Below are 22754 nucleotides of genomic sequence, written 5' to 3' on the forward strand. Positions count from 1 at the left end.
GAAATTAATGGGCAGCAGGTTTAAAGCAAATAAAAGGAAGTTCTTCTTCACACAGCGCACAGTCAACTTGTGGAACTCCTTGCCTGAGGAGGTTGTGAAGGCTAGGACTATAACCGCGTTTAAAAGAGAACTGGATAAATTCATGGAGATTAAGTCCATTAATGGCTATTAGCCACAATGGGTAAGGAATGGTGTCTCTAGCCTCTGTCTGTCAGAGGGTGGAGATGGATGGCAGGAGAGAGATCACTTGATCATTACCTGTTAGGTTCACTCTCTCTGGGGCACCTGGCATTGGCCACTGTCGGTAGACAGGATACTGGGCTAGATGGACCTTTGGTCTGACCCAGTACGGCCGTTCTTATGTTCTGGGCCTATTTGAAATCTCAGAAGGGTGGGCATAAGTCCACCAAAATGAAAGACCCACCACCTCATAAGAGAGAGGAGCCACTGAGCCCAGAAATCAACTAATTACTTGGGATTACAAAACTGAGAATAGGGACAGGTGTCATGACTCATAAATACAAAATACGGGAACTGGATGGTGTCTGGAAAGGGACAATGCTCACTGATCTGCAAAGGAGTCAGTGGATGCCCTGCAGAGGAACCAGGCGCAGATGCATGAATGATCCAAGGAATGGAGGAAGGCACCACAATCACAAGAATCTCCTCACTGAACATCCTTCTGCTCCACTGATTATTGCCAGCTTGGCTAATGTCAGGAGGAGGCATTTGTGACTTTGTGGGGCTACAGATGGGAAGTGCGTAAAGTAGAGGAACAAAGTGTGCTCAGAAGTAGAGCGAGAATCACCACAGGCGTTAGCCTTTGAGGAGGGCTATACTTTCTTGCTGGGGGGATTAGAGGATATCTTTGGCTTCTGGGAAGGTTAGTTTGGTGGTGGGCTTTGAGTGAACCACGCATGCCGTGCTGTCACCTCCCCGTGTTCAATGACCATCAGGCCCCAAAGGCTGTGCGATGCACACAACGCCTCTTGGGCTGTTTACATTTTCCTTCTGCCTTTGGAGCCGCTAAGGTTCAAGTCTTCCCGCTTATCTCCGCTGTCCCGCGGGCTAGAACGGTTAAGGGATGCGGAGGCTCTCACGGGACTCCAGGAGCTGGGGCTTTACACAACCACCGCAGAGCCGGGGCGCTACCGCACCACGTATAGCCGGGGTGTGTCTTCGCGGGTACCGGGCCCTGCACTGGGGTTCGGCCGCTGACTGGCTGGTGTCCGCCAGTACCCACAGGGGGAGGGGCAGAGCGGCCAGTAGCCCGGAAGCGGACTGTGCGCTGTCCCGGAAGTGACGCACCACCATCTTTCCGGTGCGGGTGGCGTGCTCTCTCCGGGCCAGCTAGTAGAGCCGTCGCGGCCATGAGCGTCCCGGCCTTTATCGATATCACCGAGGAGGATCAGGTTAGGAGCCCGGGGAAGCCGCGCTGGGTGTCCGCGATTTGGGCGATGCAGCCGCCCTTCCTCCGTGCCGGCTCCGGCCCGCACCGCGTGTCCCAACGTCCCGGGCGGGGCGCCGCAGCCGGCAGCGCCGGTCGGGCTTGTGCGGCGGAGCCGGACTCAAACCAGCGAGTGTCAAGCCGAGGGGCCCGGAGCAGCCGCGGCGGCGGGGGGCAGCGAGCCCGGGGCGCGCACGGGCTGAGTGACCCTGCGCCCTGGCTGCCAAGGGCCTGGGGGGGACGCTCAGGAAGCCACTAGAAACTCCCGCCAGCCCCTGTCGCTTGTGCTGCGGACACCCCCGATCCCGTGCGTGCGTTGGGGGCTGGGCTGCCGTCAGGCCTGTCCCGGAACGGGGCTGGGGCTGGAAAGCGTTAACTAATCGTCATGCCGGTGTCCCCTTAGTCGGCTGGTCCGTTCCAGAGCGAGAGAAGGTGAGTGAGGTAATATCTCTTATTGAACTAGTCTCTGTTAGTGAGAAAGACAAGACCTGAAGAAGAGCTCTGCGTGGCTGGAAAGCTTGCCTTTCTCGCCTACGGTAGTTGGTCCAATGAAAGATATTGCTTCACCCACCTTGTCTCTAATATCCTGGGACCAACAGGGCTACAACAACACTGCAGATGTGGTCAGTTTCAATCCATCCCAGAATGGCCCTAACCCTAATAGCTAGAAGTTGTTACTGGACCTCAGTGCACTGAGCTTGAGGGATGGTGGATTTTTCATACAAAGCCTTTCTAAAGTCAGAATTAATAATATACCAGAGCTATATAACTCTTTATCCCAGATGATCCTAGAGCACTTTATTGCCCGTACCATTCTGTTACTGAAATCTCTTTTAAAATGAAACAAGGCAGTTTTTTAACAGTGCTCAGCAATAGGAAACGCTTGATGACACTAAGCGCATATATATATTGTATTGAATGGAATGTTCAGTTTTATATCATTTTGCTGATATTTAATCTACAAATATTATAGGGTGTTACATTCTTTGTTAAAGACTAATCAATATTTGCAAGACAAACAAAACATTTCCTGAGACTAGAAAACAAATAAGTGAAGCACTGATGAACATGTTACATACCATTTTCTTTAAATGAATACTAGAATATATTAACTTTGTGCCTGCTGGAGCTCTGTAGACTGTGGGAATAGGAAATTGCAAAAGTTCCATTAAAATGCTTGGGAACTCCATGAGGCCCTTTAAAATAAACTTTGCTCCGAGTTAGAATAAGTTAGAACACTAAATGTAATGAATTGCTTATGTCTTTGCTTAGTTCAAATATTAATTATTTTATCCAATATTGTCTTTTAATCCCCTCCTTCCAAATCCCATGCCTCTAACATCTTTTATTTCTCCCTCCTTCCTTAATTCCTCCCCTAGAGTCCTACTTTGAGGAGAAAAGTCAGATATCTGACATTACTTACATCTTTTATTCTTTCAACCTTCTTTGTATTAAAATTGCCATCATGCTATGGGTTGGCTCATACCTTTGAGCTATTGCTTCAGTCTGTGGACGCCAGCACCTGCTCACTTTCTGAAGGCTTTTAAAAAAATATTTAAGTTCTGCAAAATAAACAAACATTGAAAATACTCCCAAACCACAGAGACTAGATATTTGTGGCGTGAATGTCTAAGTGCACTACTGTCTAGTAACAGTTCTTCAAATGTTCAATCCAAAACCTCTCTAATATAGTGTGGGGTTCTGAAATGTACTTTCCAGTTATTTCTTAAGAAATACCATGTTTATTTAATTTTGATCCTTGACATAAAGATTTTTTTTAAAGCATTTATCTTTGTATTGCACTAGCACCTAAAGATCTCGATCAGATCAGGGCCCCATGGTGCTAGTTGCTGTACAAACGTATGGCTTCAGAGAGCTTATATTCAGTCATTTAGTAAAGTGTTGGATTATAAAGTTACGGTATAGGCCTTGTCACCAGGGAAGTGGTGTGTTCTCAGCTTGTTAGCTAATTTGAGGTAAAATCCTAGAGAAGGCAAGGTATTTGTAGTTTTCACACAAGACTATGAGGGAACCAGCTAACTCATGTGAAAAGTACAAACTGTCTTGCTTTTTACTAGGTTTTTACCTCAAGTTGGCTAATTTGAGTTAAAAGCACACCTTTTCATTCAAGTGAAGACAGCCAATAAGCTGCTGTTAGTAGTATGTACATTTGTATTAGTTTCTTTATTTCTTTAAAAGGCTGCAGAACTTCGAGCTTATCTGAAATCTAAAGGAGCTGAGATCTCTGAAGAGAACTCTGAAGGTGGACTTCACATTGACTTGGCTCAGATTATTGAAGTCTGTGATGTATGTCTAAAGGAAGATGATAAAGGTTTGTGTCTTTGAAAGTCTTGGTATGGATATTCTTGATTAGCATACTCAGGAACTTTATGATGACTGAGCTTGTGAGTCACCTTCAGTTACACAGAGCACTTGCATGGCAGAGAGACCAAGAGTGAGAGTAGTACTCATAGAAAGCTCATTATGCATTAAGAAGGATTTTCAAAAGTGTTCAGCGTTGTGCCCATTTGAAGTCAGTGGTAAAATGCCTGTTGAATTAAATGGGAGCTAGGTCAGTGCTGGGAGTTTTTGAAAATCCCACCCTAAATTTTTAAAGGAACCAGCCTATACAAGAACATTATTTTTTGTCAGTAATAGAAGAATCCCAGCTGGGAACTTAGAAACTGCTGTGTACTGAGGTTATTCACCTACAGTGAAAGTGATGTGATACCATACTCACCCTGTCCTTGGCTGGTGTAAATTCACAAATAGACTTAGAGGCCATGTAAGGCAGTGTTTAGTCTCTGCGGCATATGGTGAAGTGGTCTGTGGGAGTTAAGCTATTCTTTCCCTCCTCTCTTTGAATCTGCATAATGCAGACACAAAAGAAGACAAAATAAATCACTTGCACAGACACCCTCTCAGATAACTGTTGGCAGACACCCTCTCAGATAACTGTTGGCAAAGTTTGGAGACCTGTTCCATGGCCTTCACTACATAAAGACTCATACATGAACAGACTGTATTCAGTAGAAGTGTCAACATTATTATAGTACAACAGGCTCTTGTTAACCCACAATAGGGCATAATTTCCCACAGTGGTGAAGAAATGTTTCCTTCAGTGTGGTAGTTTAAACAAGACAAAATGTGCCTCTATTCAGTCCTGTCTCTTGATGACATGCAGTTCCTTTTGAAGAAATGAGAAATATAGTTTGGACTGTGTCTGAGATGGGTGATGAATCATGTACAACACCAATTTCCATTAAAAAAAAATAGTGGTGAAATAAGACGTGTTGCTGGTTAAGAGCAGGGGGCCCCATTCAAGTAAGTAGCAGCATAACTTTAAGAAGAATGAAGAAATTTGATGCAAGTAACCGTTAATGTTGAGAGTAAACTAAATCAGTTAACTCTACCCTAGAAATTTAACATTGTCTTCTGAGACCTTTCGACAGGATTCAGTACTAATATTAAGTAAATATTAGTAAATATTAAGTGTACTATGACAGCCTTAACTGAGTTTCTGTGCATCCTATATTCTAAATGATTCTTTGTATATGGCTATATCTTTTAGGTGTGACAAAATAGATAGCTGATGTGACTGTCTTATTTGAAAGGGTGAGGATTCATTTAGGGATGAATATTTATGAATATTGATCATTTAGCATCTTGCAGCAGACAAATGCATGTAAAATATATGGACAGGCCCCATAATTCTATAGCCAGAATGACCATACTTTTTTAAACTGAAGTAGCCTTATTTGGAGAAGATTATGTTCATAATAGTCTGCCATGCTTGTCATGGGGAAGCTAATAATTTTTTTTTACATTGCTTTTTGGGGTGTACAGTTAATCCCAGAAATTAAACATTAGGAATGCTAATCTCCATTTTGGCATTCTAGTGAATCTGGTGAATTGGAATATTATAGTGATCTTTTTATTGGACATCAGTGTATTTGAGATTAAAACTAGTTTGTGCAAGGACTGGGCGAACCAGGGGATTTGCTGGCCAGTGTAGATAGTGATGGAAAGTTGTTGCAAACTCTTGGCTGCTCAGTGACCAAGGTGCTCTTGGGTCTGTGCTGTCATGAGAAGGTGTCCATAGCACAAACTGCACCCTTGTTGGCAGTCTCAATGAGAATTATATTCTTTGTAGGTTCTTGTACAGCTCTTATCACTGTATTATTTGAGTGCCTTCCAGTTGTGCGCTAAGCAATGTAATGAACATTTGTCAAATGTAGTTAATTTTTTCTTAGCTTCTCCCTGGGAGGGGAGTGATGGGGTGGTGGGGGGAATTGTGTTTGCAGTGTAGTGTTTTGGTACGTTTTTTTAAATATGTATAGACATGTCACTGTATGTTTGTTAGAGCAGACAAGTCAAAGTGCACCTTGTACTTGCAGAGGAAATTAGCTTTATTGATGGTCCTTAGTTTCTGTGGGAGTTTGTTCTACGGTCTGGGACTGACTCCTGAAAAAGCTTTGTCTGTGGCAGATCAGCTTTACCCTTGTGATAAAGTACCATTGTGCCTGAGATACAGAGTTGTTGATCACAGTCCTCATTCTGAAATTTTAGGCAGTCTTTTAGATGTGCTGAACCCAAGCCATTGAGTGTTTGAAGATAGGGATGGAGACCTTGAAATTTACATTGGCTTCCCATAAAATATTGACATTGATGTCATGAGAACAAATTCTCTTTCCACCTTAGAACTGGAAAATAAATAGGGTTGAGATACGCTGGCAGGGAATTGCAGGTTAAACTGAGCTGCAGTCACACATACTATACTGTCCAGTTTAATAACTGATTTTGTAAAAAGCCTTTGTGGCTGGAATTGCCCTTTTCCAGTATATCTTGCTGAGACAATAAGCATTTGTGGCAGGAGTATTTCTAGCACTGATGAACTAATTGTTGCCTGCAGTGTTAAGTTGATGCATGTTTTGTTTATGTGTAGATGTTGAAAGTGTAATGAACAGTGTAGTATCTCTGCTTCTTATCCTGGAACCTGACAAACAAGAAGCTTTGATTGAAAGCCTGTGTGAGAAGTTGGTAAAATTTCGGGAAGGTGAGCGTCCATCTCTGAGGCTGCAGCTGTAAGTATCCCCTAGGGATCAGGGGGACTAAAATATTTTATAAAATATCCTTCCTTTCAGGAGGAGGGATAGTCATGTGTGTATGTTTTGGTTTGTTTTTTGTTTTTAAGTACAGGCCCGGGAATTGAAAACTGGCTTCTATTGAAACTTTGTGCATGTGTGACCTTTGCAGTTTTTGTCACCTTTTTGCCTCTTTTCCCCTTATGTACAAATGGGGATACCTACCTACCTCACTGGGTTATTCTGAGGCTGAATTTATTAATGTTTTTAGAGAGCTTTGAGATCCTCTGATGCAAGGTGCTATAAAGCAGTAAGCCATTATCATCTCTGTCCTAGCAGTGAGATGATTGTGGTTAGAGCCCTGTGCGGATACAAAATTTACATCTGTGGCTAACTCGCACATTCCTGTCTGAGTGTGCAAGCTGCTTTCACACACTATTGCAATCAGGGACAGCTGCTTGTGAGCCTGGTGCCTGGCTCAATGGATGGGGTTGGGGACGGCCCAGCCACGTCAGAGGAGCTGCCCAGGCTGGGTGCTGGCTCTTACAAGTGGTGGCCCAACATATTGCTGCTTTTGCTGCTGCAGTTCCTGACCCAGTCGTTGGCAATGGCCCCCCCCAGAGCCCTGCATCTCCGCGGATATCTGCTTTATATCCGCGGATATAAATTTTGTATCCACACAGGGCTCTAATGGTGGTTAGACAGATTTTATATGCTAGTACACGTCAGTGGACACATTGATGTCTGTGCACATTCACCTCATTAATTGCCAAACCTGCTAGGGTTAATTGATTCATTCTTTGTGGTTTAGGCTGAGCAATCTCTTTCATGGTATGGATAAGAATACTCCTGTGAGATACACAGTCTACTGCAGCCTTATTAAAGTGGCCTCAGCATGTGGTGCCATTCAGTACATTCCAACTGAACTAGATCAGGTAATTGATGTGGTGTCACTAGTTATTTTCTATCTTAACTGTATGCCGTCTGTTGTTAAAGGGTAGTCAGAGGTAATACATAGTGGCTGTCACTATTAAAAATTGTCAAGCTCAATTGGAATAAAAAGCAAATTTTTAATTGTGAGGTTTTTGACCTTTTAAAAGCTTTTGTCCCTACAATCGAAGTCAAACTGCTCTTCACAACAAACTAGAAAGTAAACCTCTCTCCTTGATGTTAAACACATCAGATCTGTCTGAGCTTTGTTTGAATATGCAGGGTGTGGAAAAAGTGCTGTAACCAGGTTTGGGACACTAGTTTGATGTCCCTCACTATGGAGGCGGAGAACTGTACGCCCACTCTCCTCCTTTAGGAAGAGGGTGCGAGGTACTGATTTGGGGCCCTCCAGTGGTGCACTTTCCTGATTTTGGACTGTGGAGTGAATACCCAGAAGAGCCAGACAGGGATCTCTGGGAAAGATCCTTTCCATCATTCTTTTTCCTCTTCGGGAGAGCTTGGATCATGTTTAAGTGGGCAGTGTTTGTAGTTCTAACGTTAAGTCAGATTACTCTTTAGAAAACGTTAGTAGCACTTCTTTTTGAATTGTTTTCTATGTAGGTTCGAAAGTGGATTTCTGACTGGAATCTCAGCACAGAGAAAAAACATACTCTTCTGAGACTGCTATATGATGCATTGGTGGACTGCAAGAAGAGGTATGTTGAGTTAAATAAGAGACTATTTCAGTAGTTTTAAATTAGTAGATAGTGTGAGATTTGGGGGGAAATAGTTTTTCATTACACTATTCTTTACTGTAAATCTTTTAAATCTCATCAAATACATCTGGACGTACTTTTGTTACATCTTAGACTAATATTTAAGAGCTCTTTTAATTTTAAGTTAAAACGTTTTCTCTTAGAACAGAGGGGGGCAAACTACGGCCCGCAGGCCACATCCGGCCCGCAGTACCCTTCCCTCGGGCCCCCGAGCTCCTGACAGGGAGCAAGGTCAGGACAGGCTTGTGGAGGAGCCAGCCCAACTCCCCGGCAGCGCAGTGAGCGGGGCGGAGGCTAGTCCCTGGCCACTCCCCTTCTGCTCCCCTCCCTCCTTGCCTCCCTTGCAGTCACAGTTCCCCCAGCGCCTGGGCAGTGTGGCTGCAGCTCTGGCCAGGTGGCACAGCTATAATGTTGCCAGACCTGGTGCTCCAGGGTGGCGCGGTCAGGGGGAGTTCCGGGAGGGGGCGGGGGGAAGGAGGTCAAGGGGACTGGGCCCTGCTGCCAGGGACAGGGGCAGAGCAAGCCAGGGCCCGCTCCACCTCCAGCATGCTTGGCCCCTGTTCCCAGCAGCCAAGTCCAGACAGGGAGCAAGCCCTACCCGACTTCCGGGGAGAGCAGCCAAATGAGCAGGGGAAATGCACAGGGAAAGGACTGAGCCCTCCTTTCCCCCCACCGCACAGGTAATGTGGGGCGGGGAGAGCAGGGAGGGTTGGATAGGGGGGCGGTCAGGGGGTGGGGAACAAGGGAGGTTGGATGGGGCGGGGGTCCTGGAGGTGGCCAGGGGGTGGGGAGCAGGGATGTTTGGATATGATGCGGGAGTCCCGGGAGGCAGTCAGGGTTGGGGAGCAGGGGAGGTTGGGTGGGGAACGGGGGGGTTGGGTGAGGGTTCTGGGGGGCTGGATAGGGGGTGGGGGCCAGGCCACTCCTCGCTGTTTGGGGAGGCATAGCCTCCCCCAGCCTTCCCTATCCATCCCTCCATAGAATTTCTGTACCCGATGTGGCCCTAAGGCCAAAAAGTTTGCCCACCCCGTCTTAGAAGATACTAAAGTTAGTAGTGGGTTGATTGAAAGCTATAAACTTACAAAAGTAAAACTTTTGCTTTCCTTCTAGAAATGATAGCATTATGCCAAGTTTATTATTTAATTGAGCTTTGATGTTTTAAATCCGTGTAGTGCCATCTCTATTGTCCAGTTGGTGTGTGGGGGGGTGTCTATTAATCAAAGTTATCACAATCAGTCTGCTGTTATAAACACTACCTTTGAGACACAGCTTTGCACTAGACATGGAAATTAATGTTCATATAATACCTGCTGAATAATACCTGCTGAATTGCTTTAAAATCTCATTGGGGACCATAATAGGAGTCTTTGATCTAATGAACTAGGCTGACCAAAGTAATTTGACATCTTATGTAATTCTGTACAGTCTACCTGCAAATTATTTTTAGTGTTAATAAATTGACAGCAGCTTTTGTTTGCACACGTCAGCATAACTCTTTACATTTACAGATAAGAAAGGATAAACAAGAGGCACAAACCTTGCCTTCACAAAAGTAAACTTTTTTCGTTCAGATTTAAATAAGGAATTGTTACCAAAAATCCTGAAACTGTTGTGTATGGTTTTAACACTCCTCACTTCCTTTATGTACATGGACAACCCTCTTTATCTTTGTGGACAAGCAGGCATCTTATTTTAATATGCTTATTATCACAGCCCCTCAGAATATTATTAAAAAAAAAAAAAAAAGAGTCCAGTCAACAGATTTATTTGGGCATAAGCTTTCGTGGGTAAAAAACCTCACTTCTTCAGATCACCCGATTCCTTGTTGTTTTTGTGGATACAGACTAACATGGCTACCCCCTGATACTTGACACCATGTCAGAATATTATGCACACGCTTTTGGTATCCCTTCCCCTCACTTAATTAAAAAGGACTTGAGGTTATTAAAATATTTTTAACTAAAGGTTTGAGGTTTTGGTCAGCTTTTTGGGAGGGCAGCATGGTTGTGATGGTTTTTGCTACTTGCCTGCTGCAAGAAGAGGGGAAAAAATACTGTATTTAAATAAATCGTTGAGAGGAATGGTTTTCAGTTTGTATAAACTGCTAGATTTCACATATGGCAAACAGGGATCAACTACTCATGGGTTCCACTGGTCATGGATGTTGGGAAATGGCTATGTTGGCTCTCACTCAGGGGATCCTGCCCTAAATTGGGGTAAGGCTCCCAAGAGTGGCTAAGCTGGTATCAGGGATGATTTACAATGATACTGTGGTGTAAAATTGGTTTCACTGTAGCCAAAGATCTGAGGTGTAACCTTCATTCAACCTCTTACTCATTCAGCCATTTTCACTAGAATACTTTTGCACGGATGAGACTATATAGCAGCTCTCAGGTGTCCAAAATAATACTTACACATTCTTTGAGAGGTTAACCAAAGACCTTGTATGTAATGAAGAGTGTATGCTTTATGTTTGAAAAGTACTAAGTTAATATACATTTCTACTCTGTAAAAACTTCTTATTCCACCAATTGAATTATAGAGCCCTATGTTTTTCTAAAGCAAAACAATAATTAGCTTATTACAAATGTTGTTAAAAATAAGCCAAGTTAAAAAGGATCATCCATTTAAGTCATCTAATTAAAAGAAAAGCTATTTGTAATTGAACTAGCTTGCTTTTCCATTATCGTTTTCAAATTCCACCTGTAGATCTTTGAATTGAAGAGGAAGTTAACAAATTGGCTCCAGTTGTGTCTTTTAAACAGTTAACCGTTTTCTAACTTGGCTAGTTATCAAATCTGTATATGAATTAATTTTCTTTAAATTGTCTTGTTTTTGGTAATGTATTCCACTTTACTACCAAAATTGTAAAAAAAAATATCTGCACTATGGAGTTAAGTATTAAAAATATCTTTCACAAACTCCTACATGCATGGTACTACCATCTGGGTCAGTGCAGAGTTTGCAATCAATAGGACGATTTTTCAGAGCATCTTACTCTTCTTAGGGGAAGGAAAATAAGGCGTGACCTTTGACCCAGATCATTCTCCTGGATCAACGGGCAGGCACTATCTGCAATACTCTGGGAAACTCAAAGCAGCATTCCAGCCTTAGCATTCAGGAATGTTGCTAGACCTAGCAGTATGAAAAGATAAATGGGAATGGAAAAATGAAGTGATAAAGACATACTTCAATTACTTTGTTTATAAACAAAGGACATGGAGAAATAATTATTTATTAACTTTCTGATTTCTCACCGGCTGTTGTAAGATGGATTGATATGTATAGCTAATGGATCTTCCATAGGGCATGACCATAGAGGGTACAGTTTCAGTAACTTCTGAAGGCTACTTTAAATACAGATGTTAAACATGCACACTTTCATCCCACAGTAATAAGTGAGAATTTGCTTTATGGAGACCTCTCCTGCTACTTTTTGGTGGAAGTCTCCTATTTCTAATGTTCAAGAATCATCGGGAGTCCTTGGAGTAAGAAAACAATATTAATTTTTCCACAGTGAACTGAGGAAAATTGGAAGATGGCAGGGGTTGCCTTATTTCTGAGATCTTTATTGGTAGCTGAATTTTTTTCCCCTGTTCTTTGTGCCTCTTCCTGCAGAGATTGTCCAGTAGAGCTTTGTGCCTTAGTTGCTGCTGCACATAGCACTTTCCCAGCTGTAGCAGAGTGAAACTGCTAGGCATAGCAGACTCTCTTCTCTTCCAGTCTGCTGGTGCTTCCAAGGAAGTACTCAGCACCGATCTTGCAAGATCATTAGTTATATCCTCCCACTGAAATTTTAAAATGTAGAGGGACTTGTGATTTCCAAATCTTGTTTAACCCCCCCGTATACTCTGTTCCCCTTCTCACCTCTCTATTATACCTGGTTTCAGCTACCTCCTTCCCATTGACTTTTTGACTAATCATACATCTAGATTGGCCAGTGCAGCTGAAAGTATTTGCCTGGGTTGTCTTGCTAGAAGAATATTAAAAATACAAGTGTGCATAACACAGGAGATATATGGCATAGTAGAGAGCTTTTATAAAACGTTGCCACGTTCAGCATCCAAAATTGAACTGAATTAAATAGGGCAGAAATGTCTGCAATACTTTTTCTAAGGAATGTAAAAGACTGGAGGGGAGGGAAGTTAAATTTCTTGAAATTCTTAATTTGACATTTTCTGGAAGTACAGGAGTGAAAACTCCTTTGTTTTCTAAAAAGTGAGCAGCAAATATTTTCTCTAAAATGAGCTAAATGCCCTATAGCAAGGGTAAGAGCAAGGCTGGTCCTAAATTCTGCAGCAGATCAGATCAATTCAAAATAGAGTTTTGTTAAATATGAAAATATTACAACCAGAACAGTATTTTTCATGGGTTTTCATTTTAGTTTAGTTTCTAATTTTTTTCACTTTCAAAGTGCTCAGAAATGAAAATAAATTATCAGTGGAGAAACTGGAAATCTTGGCAGGTGGGTGGAAAATGTCAGCGCTTTTGGCAGCTGGGAAGTTGTAGGAGGCAGTTTGAGATAAACACACTAGCTGGATGTGTCTACTAAAATGATCAGCAATGAAATAGTTAACATTGTTGACATTTGAGTCCTTGTCTTTGCTGCTAAAATAGATGCATGTATAGGGCTGACCTCAGCAAGTTTGCCCGATGTTAAAACTTAAAGTATCTAGTCTTCAGAGTGTAACTCACGATCTCTCATGTGCTTTAGTAAAAACTTACGTTTTTTAGCAGTGAAGGCAAGGCCTAAATTTTCATAACTAGGTTTTATAGGTAGCAGCTTTCTGAGATGCATGGGGCAGTTCATGCTTCTCAGCCATTATTTCAGGTTGTCTACACACAGTAAACCTCATCTTAAATTGGTTCATTGTGTCTTCACTAGAGGCTTATGCTGTGTACTGCGTTGGTGTACCTTTGCCAGTGCAAAAATCTCTAATGTAGACACTGCCTTAGGGCTAGTCTACATGCAAACAGGTACTATATTGGCTGTAACAACTTAAACTGCTTGTCTTCCAAAATAAGTGTTCACACACAGACATTCATGTAAATGCCTATATCAGCTTTTAAGTCATACCTTTTGTTATTTTGGTGCAAGTTTGTGTGTAGACTAGCCCTTATGTAGACAGCACTTCATCAGTTGATTTTTCCAAAGGTGAACCAACTGTATTCACAACCATAAAGGGCTTTTTTTTTTTTTTTTTTAAAGTAAGCTTTGATCATGGAACAAAATTCTGCAGCAACAGCAGTTCTGTGACAGATTCGGCTGCGTACACAACACCTTGGGCAAAAGAGATGTTTTCCCATTTGATCCATCTCCAGATTGAATCAGCTATCTCTTGCTTCCCATCATGCCAGAATTCTGTGGGAGCTTGAAGCCTCTTCTTATAGAGACTCTGATAAGTGGCAGCTTTGCAAGGTGTCTTCTTGAATATTATTTTCCTTAATAATAACATAATGCAAAAAAGAACAGTGCTATAAAAATACTAAAACACCTCTCACCTGAGCCCCCTATGGGCTAGCCATATGTGGCTGGTATCACAACACTGCCAGGGGTGGTTACGATTCATCACTTGGTTTCTGCCCTTTGTGACTTGTTCAGAGTTCATGGTTAAATGTAACTAGTTAAATGCTGACTATACTGCTAAAGCTTGCAATTTGAGGCTTTCCATTCATAAAAGTCTACTTGTTTCATTTAAGAACAAATTTGCAGATATTCTAATGGATCACAGAAGGAAATCCACAGTGCCTGGAATTGCTGTAAAGGAAATGTTCAGATTTTCATGTTACAAAAATACTCTGAAGGTTAGAATATTCAGTTTGAGCTTCTTACTAACAAGCAAAATAGAGCTGATAGTGAAGGGAGCCCCGGTGTTATGTGTAGAGGGAAGGAGGGGAAAAGGAATCTTTTTCATGAACGTCTTAGACACTTTTCAGAAAAGTGCATGAATTAGTATCCTCCTGACTGAGATTTGGTTCCAAATGTAGATTAGCCCCTTCAAAGCAAGTAGTAAGATAGTTCCAGGAGAGACTTGTTAGTGATTTTATGGGTAGAGAACACAAAACTGGTTAAATTCTGTTATTGGTAATGTTGTCCAGGTCTCAGTGACTCATTCAGAAAGTTTGCGTCATTAAAGAAAAGGTCAAACCTTCTGTCCATGTGGAAAACCGCTAGTCTCTTATTTTGATAGTGTAGTTATACCTTCTGAAAGGTGACTATAGAAATGGTATTATATTGGTCTATGCTGAAGCTTTTGTGAAACCTCCAGCAGTTGGTGCCTTCACTACAGCTAGCAGTGGTGAAATCACTAGCATATACATCAATCACTGGTGTGTTTACTACTCCATCATCTAATTAGGAACTGGTCTGCAGTAGCATTTCCATTGTTGATAGCACTGGTAGGATGTTGTAAAAAACCCACCAAAACCTTCAATGTAGACAAGACCACAGCTTTCCATATCAAGTTTTACTCAGTTTACTTGTAAAGATTTTTTCTAAAAGTAAGCCTGGCAAACCAAAGCTGAGTTCTTTCTGACTTCCACATCATGACCAATAATAAAAATTTTGCAATTGGAACTTAATTGTGTGAATGTGAGTGAGAGAACAATCTGGCTCACTCTCAGCTTTATTCGCTTTGCTAGGTTTACATGAGCAAAATGTAGTAAAAACTTAATTTTGACACTAATGTCAGTAGATGTCATTCTGAATGCTCACAGAACAGATCTGTTAAGTAAGAAGGTGCTGCTTTTACATAGTCACTTTTCTGACCATAAATGATCTTTAAATATGCCATCTTGCATTTTGAAGTAAACTGTGCAGTACTACTTATTCTGCAGTGATTAGATCCAGATGTGTGTAAGAAGAGTATTCTAGTGAATCACATAAAGCGGTTCCCAGCTAGGAAAGCTTTCCATAACTAGCAGGTAATTTATCAATTTAAGAGAATGAAATGAAGGGTGAAGATAAACATTTTGTAAAACCACAATTGAATGAATACATTTAGCTAATTTGTCCTCTTCACTGCAATTAAAATTGATCATCTACATCCTTTCAAATACAATTTCAGGTGAACTATAACTTCATAATGGAGTTATTTAAATATTTGAGTAGCTTGTAATTATTTTTCAGCATTCCTGAGGTAACACTTTTTTTTCTCTCCCTTCCCCCCATAGTGACTCTGCAGCCAAAGTAATGGTGGAACTGTTGGGAAGTTACACAGAGGATAATGCTTCCCAGGCTAGAGTTGATGCTCACAGGTAATATGAAACTCTTGGCTTTCCTTGAAGGTGACTTGTAATGCAGTAATTGTATGGTTATGTGCTGAGCGCCCCAAATAATGAGAGCATTGAACAGTCAGTTGCACAACTGACTTTTAAATGCCAAAACTTCACTAAACCCCACAAAGCATGTTCAGCTGATTCCTCTGCGAGTCTTCCTACCTTTCAATATTCTGTTGGTCTCAAACCACACAGGATTGTGCTGGCCTGTTGCTAGAGGGTTAGAGGTCAGGAAGTACTTGTGGGCAGCAGAGGGAATGGTTTTACGAAGGTTACTTTATATGAAATACGCTTTTAAATGATCTACTTTTTATAAAAGGCCATTTTTCTGAGCCTTCCCCACTCCCAAGAGGGTATGTTGGGAGGTCTCATGGAGAACAAGACACTATTCCATGGCTTTGGATAACACGGAAAGAAGGTTCAGAATAGAATAGAATATCAGGGTTGGAAGGGACCTCAGGAGGTCATCTAGTCCAACCCCCTGCTCAAAGCAGGACTAATCCCCAGACAGATTTTTGCCCCAGATCCTTAAATGGCCCCCTCAAGGATTGAACTCACAACCCTGGGTTTAGTAGGCCAATGCTCAAACCACTGAGCTCTCTCTCCCACAAGGTTATAAAGGTTATATTCAAAATGTTGTGAAAAGTGTCGTCCTTGCTATTGAGTTCATTCAGTGCTGTGTCTTATTGTTATGGGATACTTTTAAGTAGTACCTTTCGGTCACCTTCATTGCTCTCACTGAGTAAATTACCATACATTGACTCTTATACAATAAATTGAGGAAGTTAATTTTTTGCAGTGGATGCTGTAGTTCAGTTTTGTTTAAATGAATTGAACCCTAACATCTTCTGGAGAGTGTGAGCAAATAGGTCACCCCATGCCCATATTCTGTGAGTACCCACAGATTTAAACATTTTGGTCACACATACATAAAAGCTAACAAAAACTTTTGATGTATGTGATAACATTATTACATTTGGGGACTGTAGCACTCCCTCAGATCTACTCAATAAAGTTATTTAAATTTAGAATATTAACAGGAGCAACTACATGGATCACCACACTATGGATCACTAGAAAATCCTTCACCTAGAACAGGGGCGGGCAAACTTTTTGGCCTGAGGCTGTGCCTCCCCAAACAGGCAGGCGTGGCCCAGCCCCCGCCCCCTATCCAACCCCCCCGCTTCTCGCCCCTGATGGCCCCCCAGGACTCCTGCCCCATCCAACCCCCCCTGGCCCCTAACTGCCACTCACCGCCCCATCCAACACCACCTCTCCTTCCTGACTGCCCCTCCGGGACCCCTGCCCCATCCAACCACCCCTTCTCCCTGTCCCCAGACCGCCCCCGGAACCCCCACCCCTGACTGCCTCCTGTTGCCCCATCCAACCCCTCCTTCCTGACTGCCCCCCCGGGACCTCTGCCCCATCCAACCACCCCTTCTCCCTGACTGCCCCCATTCAACCCCCGTTCCCCTGCCCTCTGACCACCCTGACCCCTATCTACACCCCTGGCTCCTGACCACCCCCCCAAACTCCCCTGCCCTCTATCCAACCCCCCTCCCCTGCTCCCTGCCCCCTTACCGTGCTGCCTGGAGCACCGGTGGGTAGCGGCACGGCTGCACCATGACAGGCAGCCGCGCCGCACGGCTGGAGCCAGCCACGCACCGTGCAGCACAGAGCACCAGGTCAGGCCGGGCTCTGCAGCTGCGCTGCCCCAGGAGCTCGCCGCCCAGAGCATTGCACTGGTGGCACAGTGAGCTGTGGCTGCGGGGGAGGGAGACCAGCAGGGGAGGGGCCGGGGGCTAGCCTCCCGGGCCAGGAGCTCAGGGGCAGGGGAGAACGGTCCTGGGCAAGGGAGAATGGTCCCGCAGGCTGGATGTGGCCCCCGGGCTGTAGTTTGCCCACCTTTGACCTAGAATGTGGTTAAAGGATGCTGTAGAACAAACAGCACATGATCATGTAATTAAAGACTTATTGTAGCACATGTGAGAGGCCTAATTAAGCTTGCAACAGAACTTTGTTTTTGGCAATTCTAACTCTTGAGAGCTTGACTTTTCAACTTTAATGTTTTTCTAAAGTAGCATTTTTATGTAATTTCCCCCTCTCATAAAAAGCAAACTTTTTTTTTTAAAGTACATCTGTTACCTTATTTGTAAAATGAGTGAATGTTGCCTGACTGCCTTCTAAGTTAGAGATGTGAGGCCTTGCTCAGCAATAATGGCTGCAAAGTGCACAGAATTAGTAACTACCAGTGGGATAACCAGAACTAACTCACGGTCTCCTCCTGATTTCCAGCCCAACCCAGCTTGGTCTCTGCCTTCCAAAATGCTCAGTGAGGAGGCTAGGAGCATGCTCAGTTTAGTTAGCATGTTTGGAGATTTTAGCACTATCTAACAAGCTCTACTGAGCATGTGCAAATTGTGATTTTTTTTTTCAGAGTCTTTTAACTCTGCCAGTTCTGTTAGTTTTCACAGGAACAGTAGAAATGCACCTCCCTGACCCTAAGATTCTCCTCTGACATGTTTCAAGTTCTTGTTCCGAAGCATGGAAATACTAGGGCTTATCAACAAAACAGTTGGGTTGGGGGGATAACGTTGTCAAAACTGTCTATTTTTCTTAATCTTGTTTTCTAAAATGGCTAAACTGTTTTCACTGAAATAGGGGGGCAGGGGAGGGATTCAGTCTGAGGAAGAGACCTGGCGTGGGGATTTTCAGCAAAAATGATTAGAGTTTGGCAAAATTAGAGCATCTGAAAATAAGTTTTCATAATGGAGAGTGTTAGGCAATCTTAACTGTAATCATTGATAGCAGATCTGCTTATATTACTGAATTAATATTTGCATACTTACTAGCACCAAATACCCATATCTACATACAAAAACCATACCCTAAAGACTTGCAGACCAAACTATCATACCAAATACTTGTTTCCGCTTGTGTATTATAGTCTGGTGGCCAAGTACTTTTGTTGTTACATGTTAGCAATGTTGTGAAGAGAGGGGTGGCCTTGAGGTTAAGGCATTCAGGAGATCTAGGATCAGTCCTGCCCTATCTCAGACTTCCTGTGTGACCTTGGGCAAGTCACTTAATTTTTTTATGCCTCACTTCTCTATCTGTAAAGTGGGATAATCCTAATACTTCTTTGCTTCCACTTGTTTTATTTGTCTTGTTTTTTCAGACTGTGAGCTTTTCCAGGCATGTGTCTTTTACAGTAAATGAAAAGTGCCTGATGCAATGGGATCACAATCTCTGTTGGGACTTCTAAGCCCTTGTGTAATATTAATACTATCCTAAAAGTTGGTTACTTACCTGTAAATATAATTACTAAGCATGCAGTTTAACAAAAAGTGTTTTTTCAGGAGTTATAGAAACTTTATAGGACTGTTTAAAGTTTTTAGCTGCAACTAGTAAATTATGAACCTTAGTATGTTTAAGCTTCTTGGTGTTTGTTCTGCTTTGTGTCACATGTCTGAGTCTAATCCATCTTCCTAAAGTGACTTGGTTCTATGAAGCTTATAGGTGATATTAAAGATAATTTACCCATCTTTAATCATTTAAATTACGTAAGGGAATAAAAACCAAGGGTACGTCTATACTTACTTCCTGGTCCGGATGTAAGCGATCGATCTTCTGGGATCGATTTATCGCGTCTTGTCTAGACGCGATAAATCGATCCTGGATCGATCCCGGAAGTGCTTGCCGTCGACGCCGGTACTCCAGCTCAGCGAGAGGAGTACGCGGCATTGACGGGGGAGCCTGCCTGCAGCGTCTGGACCCGCGGTAAGTTCGAACTAAGGTACTTCGAATTCAGCTACGTTATTAATGTAGCTGAATTTGCGTACCTTAGTTCGAAGTGGGGGGTTAGTGTGGACCAGGCCCAAGCGTATAGCTAAAGCACAGGTTAGGAAGATTTGATCTGGTTCCTTTTTTATGCTCTGACTTAGGTTTTCTTTATGATATTGGACAAATCACTGAGACTTTGTTTTCCCCTTCTTTAAAATGGGGATTAAAAATACTTCCATATTCACAATGGTGATGCGAGCCTATTGTTTATGAATAATTTGGTAAGCATTTTGAGATTCACTAGAAAGCACTGTGGAAGTGCACATTAAATTCTATTATAATTTAATTGGCAGTGCATTTATTTATTGTAACCCATGTGTACTTTCCTTCTCTAACTAGATGTATTGTCCGAGCACTGAAGGACCCAAATACCTTTCTCTTCGACCACCTTCTTGCCTTAAAACCAGTGAAATTTTTGGAAGGAGAACTTATCCATGATGTAAGTAACTTTGTTTTTCAGACAAGTTGTTTTGACATCTCCTGCAGTGGGCTTTTTTTTTTTCTTCGTTGATTTGATCTATTTTGAAGTTGACTTACTTCAGCTGTATCCTATGCAGGAACAATGACCATTGGACTGCAAGAGATGCTTGAGCAAGGGATTAATTTACAAAATTATTTGCAATTTGTTTCCTTAGACTAATTGTAAGAACAAGGTACAACTCTAATTTAAGATGATGAATATGATCTTCACAGATAATCACTAAAGCAAGTGCACTTTGGGTAAGGAAGTCTTGTCACTAAGATCCAAATTTTGCCATTAGATACATAGGCACCAACTGCCTTTGAAGTCAGAAGTAGGGCCTGGGAAAACAAGCTCAAGACAAATTGTCCATTTTGAAGTTAGTGGGAGTGGTCATTATCTAGAGGCAAATGTTGGCCCTAAATGGTTAACTTCGTTCTTTTTTTTTTCTGATGCCATTTGCATTTTGTAAGTACATTCAGAGAGATTCATTAAACTGCATCTGATCTTTTCATGTGCCTTCAGTGCAAATGCTCATGAGGTACCTGTTCAGTTTGACTGTAATGAAATTTAGTTACTGTTTTTATATTTGAGGTTTTCCTTCTTCTCTTTAGCTTTTGACCATTTTTGTAAGTGCAAAATTAGCATCCTACGTCAAGTTTTATCAGAACAACAAAGACTTCATTGACTCACTTGGTAAGTTTTAAATGATTGCATTTCTGACTTTCTAGTACTCTTTCCATGGCTTTGGATTGGAACTTTCAAAGGCCTTCCCTGCTCAGTCGGTTCAAAGCTTAATCTTTTTTCTTTTTAATTTTAAAAGTTGCCTGGCATCCCTTATTATGCTCAGTGTCTGCGCTTTGACAACTGTTTTAGAATTATAAATTGTGGCACACTTCCCTGTCCTGCCTGTGCCCTACATTACAGCTTACTGGTTTATGTGTATAGAGAGTATAGTGATGTCCGCAAAGAGGCAGATGGCTACTGAACCTAACAGGTACTAGGCTTTAATTATAGATACACCTCTACCCCGATATAACACCAATTCGGATATAATGCGGTAAAGCAGCGCTCAGGGGGGCTGCATGCTCCGGCGGATCAAAGCAAGTTCAATATAATGCAGTTTCACCTATAACGCGGTAAGATTTTTTGGCTCCTGAGGACAGCGTTATATCGGGGTAGAGGTGTATTTAGAAAGTCTTTCTCAATGACTTTGAAGGTACATTTAATTGTGGCTTATTCTTAGCTAGAACAAGTTAATATTACCTGTCTCCTTTCCTCACCCCAGTTTAAACTTTGGGGCCTTTGCCACAAGTTCTTTATTCATTGAGGTGAAGACCTCTTAGCTAGCCATCCGTCTTGCGACAAGGCTACAGTTTGTCTTGAGCTCATACAGTCCTTTCTCTAGCAGCAAATACTGTGCTTGTCAACTTCATGTACAAGCAATCCCATGTCAGACATCTTAATACGTTTTCCTGGTACTTGCTTTAATACATTTTTGATTGATTTCTTTTATCTACTATTCAGGTACTGTGTTTCATAGGTGGTGTTAATTGTAATTAGGTATAATTGTAATGGAGTCCTTAAAAAACCTGTTGGTAACACTTCTCTGTTGTACAAGAATTTGAAATTTGTGACATTCTAAACCAGTGGTAATCAATAGGCAGGCTGTGTGCCGAATCCGGATCACCAGATGCTTTTGAATGGACCCCGAAATCTTTTTATTTACTACTTCTTATCATTATTGTTTTATTATTTTCTTTGGAGTCTGGACCTTGACTATACCTTGACCAAGAAATTTGGACCTTGACAAAAAATAGACTACCCCTGCTCTAAACATTTGTTTACATATGATAGTGCTAAGCTGAATCGAAGCAAACTAAAATTTATGAAGTATCAATGTAGTAATTAAATACCTGAATAGGGGGTCAGAAAATTGACTTGTTCCTGAGCATAAACAACTAATTGTCTGGTGGCTTTAAGAGGAGGAAAACTTATATTAGTTTTGTGATGGTCAAGTAAAGTCTTAGTATGATTTAAATGGATAGTTATCTCAGTAATGACTATGAAGCTTCAAAGCAGTGTCATTTTTTTTCATATTCAGCTCAGGAACGGATGTTTTCAAGCAAACCAGTTGGTCTTGAGAATCTAAATGGTTATGGAGAGGGCCAGATACATAAAAGGTTTTTTTAATTTGACATTTAATTCACTTAATTTTTTTATACAATCCATGCATCAAAGCATACACTGTGTTCCACTCCCTTATTGTAGAAGATAGATGGGGCTGAAATATTAGGATTCCAGTTTCTTAAATGAGAATAAGCGTATAATATAAATGAGTACAAATGTAGGCGGGCAGTCAAACAAATTAAAATGAAACCAATTTTAAAATCATAAAAGCATATAGATTTTTTTTTTTAACCACACAACTAATCTGTGGTACTCACTGCCACAAGAAGGCGTCAAGTATTAGACATTTATCCATAAGAGCATCTATAGTTTTAATAAAAAATTCAAAGGGAAATTTAATCCTCATGTTGCGGGACATAAAACAGCTACCTGGGGTTAGGAATAAGCTACTCCATGGGCATGTTATTGCATAATTGTTAGTTTTTGAAGGGTTTACACCTTCTTCTGAAGCAGTTCTTGCTGGTCATTGATGGAGATGTGGTGCCAGATGAGATCCATCAATAACCTAATTCAGTATAGTAATTCCTGTGTTCCATGTTTTTAATACAGTGTGGCTTGTGCTTGTGTACTAAAGGGCTGACAGCTTCTGTTAAGAACGCATTTTAAAAATGGGTTACAGAGCACAAAGAATTATTGAGCAGAGCAAACTCTTCTCTCTGCACTCTTCTGAATAGTTATACATTTACAAAATAATCCCACAGCTTTTACTTCATTACATTAGTGCTCATGTAACTTCTCCCAATAAC

General features: G+C 41.9%; 1 protein-coding gene across 2 annotated transcripts in view; it reads left to right on the forward strand.

The window, feature by feature from the left end:
* The first annotated feature begins 1298 nt into the window (after window positions 1-1298).
* Window positions 1299-22754, forward strand: part of EIF3M (eukaryotic translation initiation factor 3 subunit M) — a 28449-nt gene continuing 6993 nt past the window's right edge. Inside the window, exons 1-8 of one of the 2 annotated variants that reach the window (XM_065402711.1) lie at window positions 1299-1412; window positions 3647-3779; window positions 6393-6531; window positions 7343-7466; window positions 8083-8177; window positions 15411-15494; window positions 19698-19797; window positions 20433-20514. In XM_065402711.1, coding sequence (XP_065258783.1) covers window positions 1371-1412; window positions 3647-3779; window positions 6393-6531; window positions 7343-7466; window positions 8083-8177; window positions 15411-15494; window positions 19698-19797; window positions 20433-20514 — 799 coding nt within the window. In that variant the 5' untranslated portion in view covers window positions 1299-1370. Of the gene's footprint in view, window positions 1413-3646; window positions 3780-6392; window positions 6532-7342; window positions 7467-8082; window positions 8178-15410; window positions 15495-19697; window positions 19798-20432; window positions 20515-22754 lie in introns of those variants that run through there. The other variant, XM_065402712.1, reaches the window with a different exon arrangement.

Source organism: Emys orbicularis, chromosome 4, assembly GCF_028017835.1.
Source record: "Emys orbicularis isolate rEmyOrb1 chromosome 4, rEmyOrb1.hap1, whole genome shotgun sequence".
In the NCBI taxonomy this organism is placed as follows: domain Eukaryota; kingdom Metazoa; phylum Chordata; order Testudines; family Emydidae; genus Emys; species Emys orbicularis.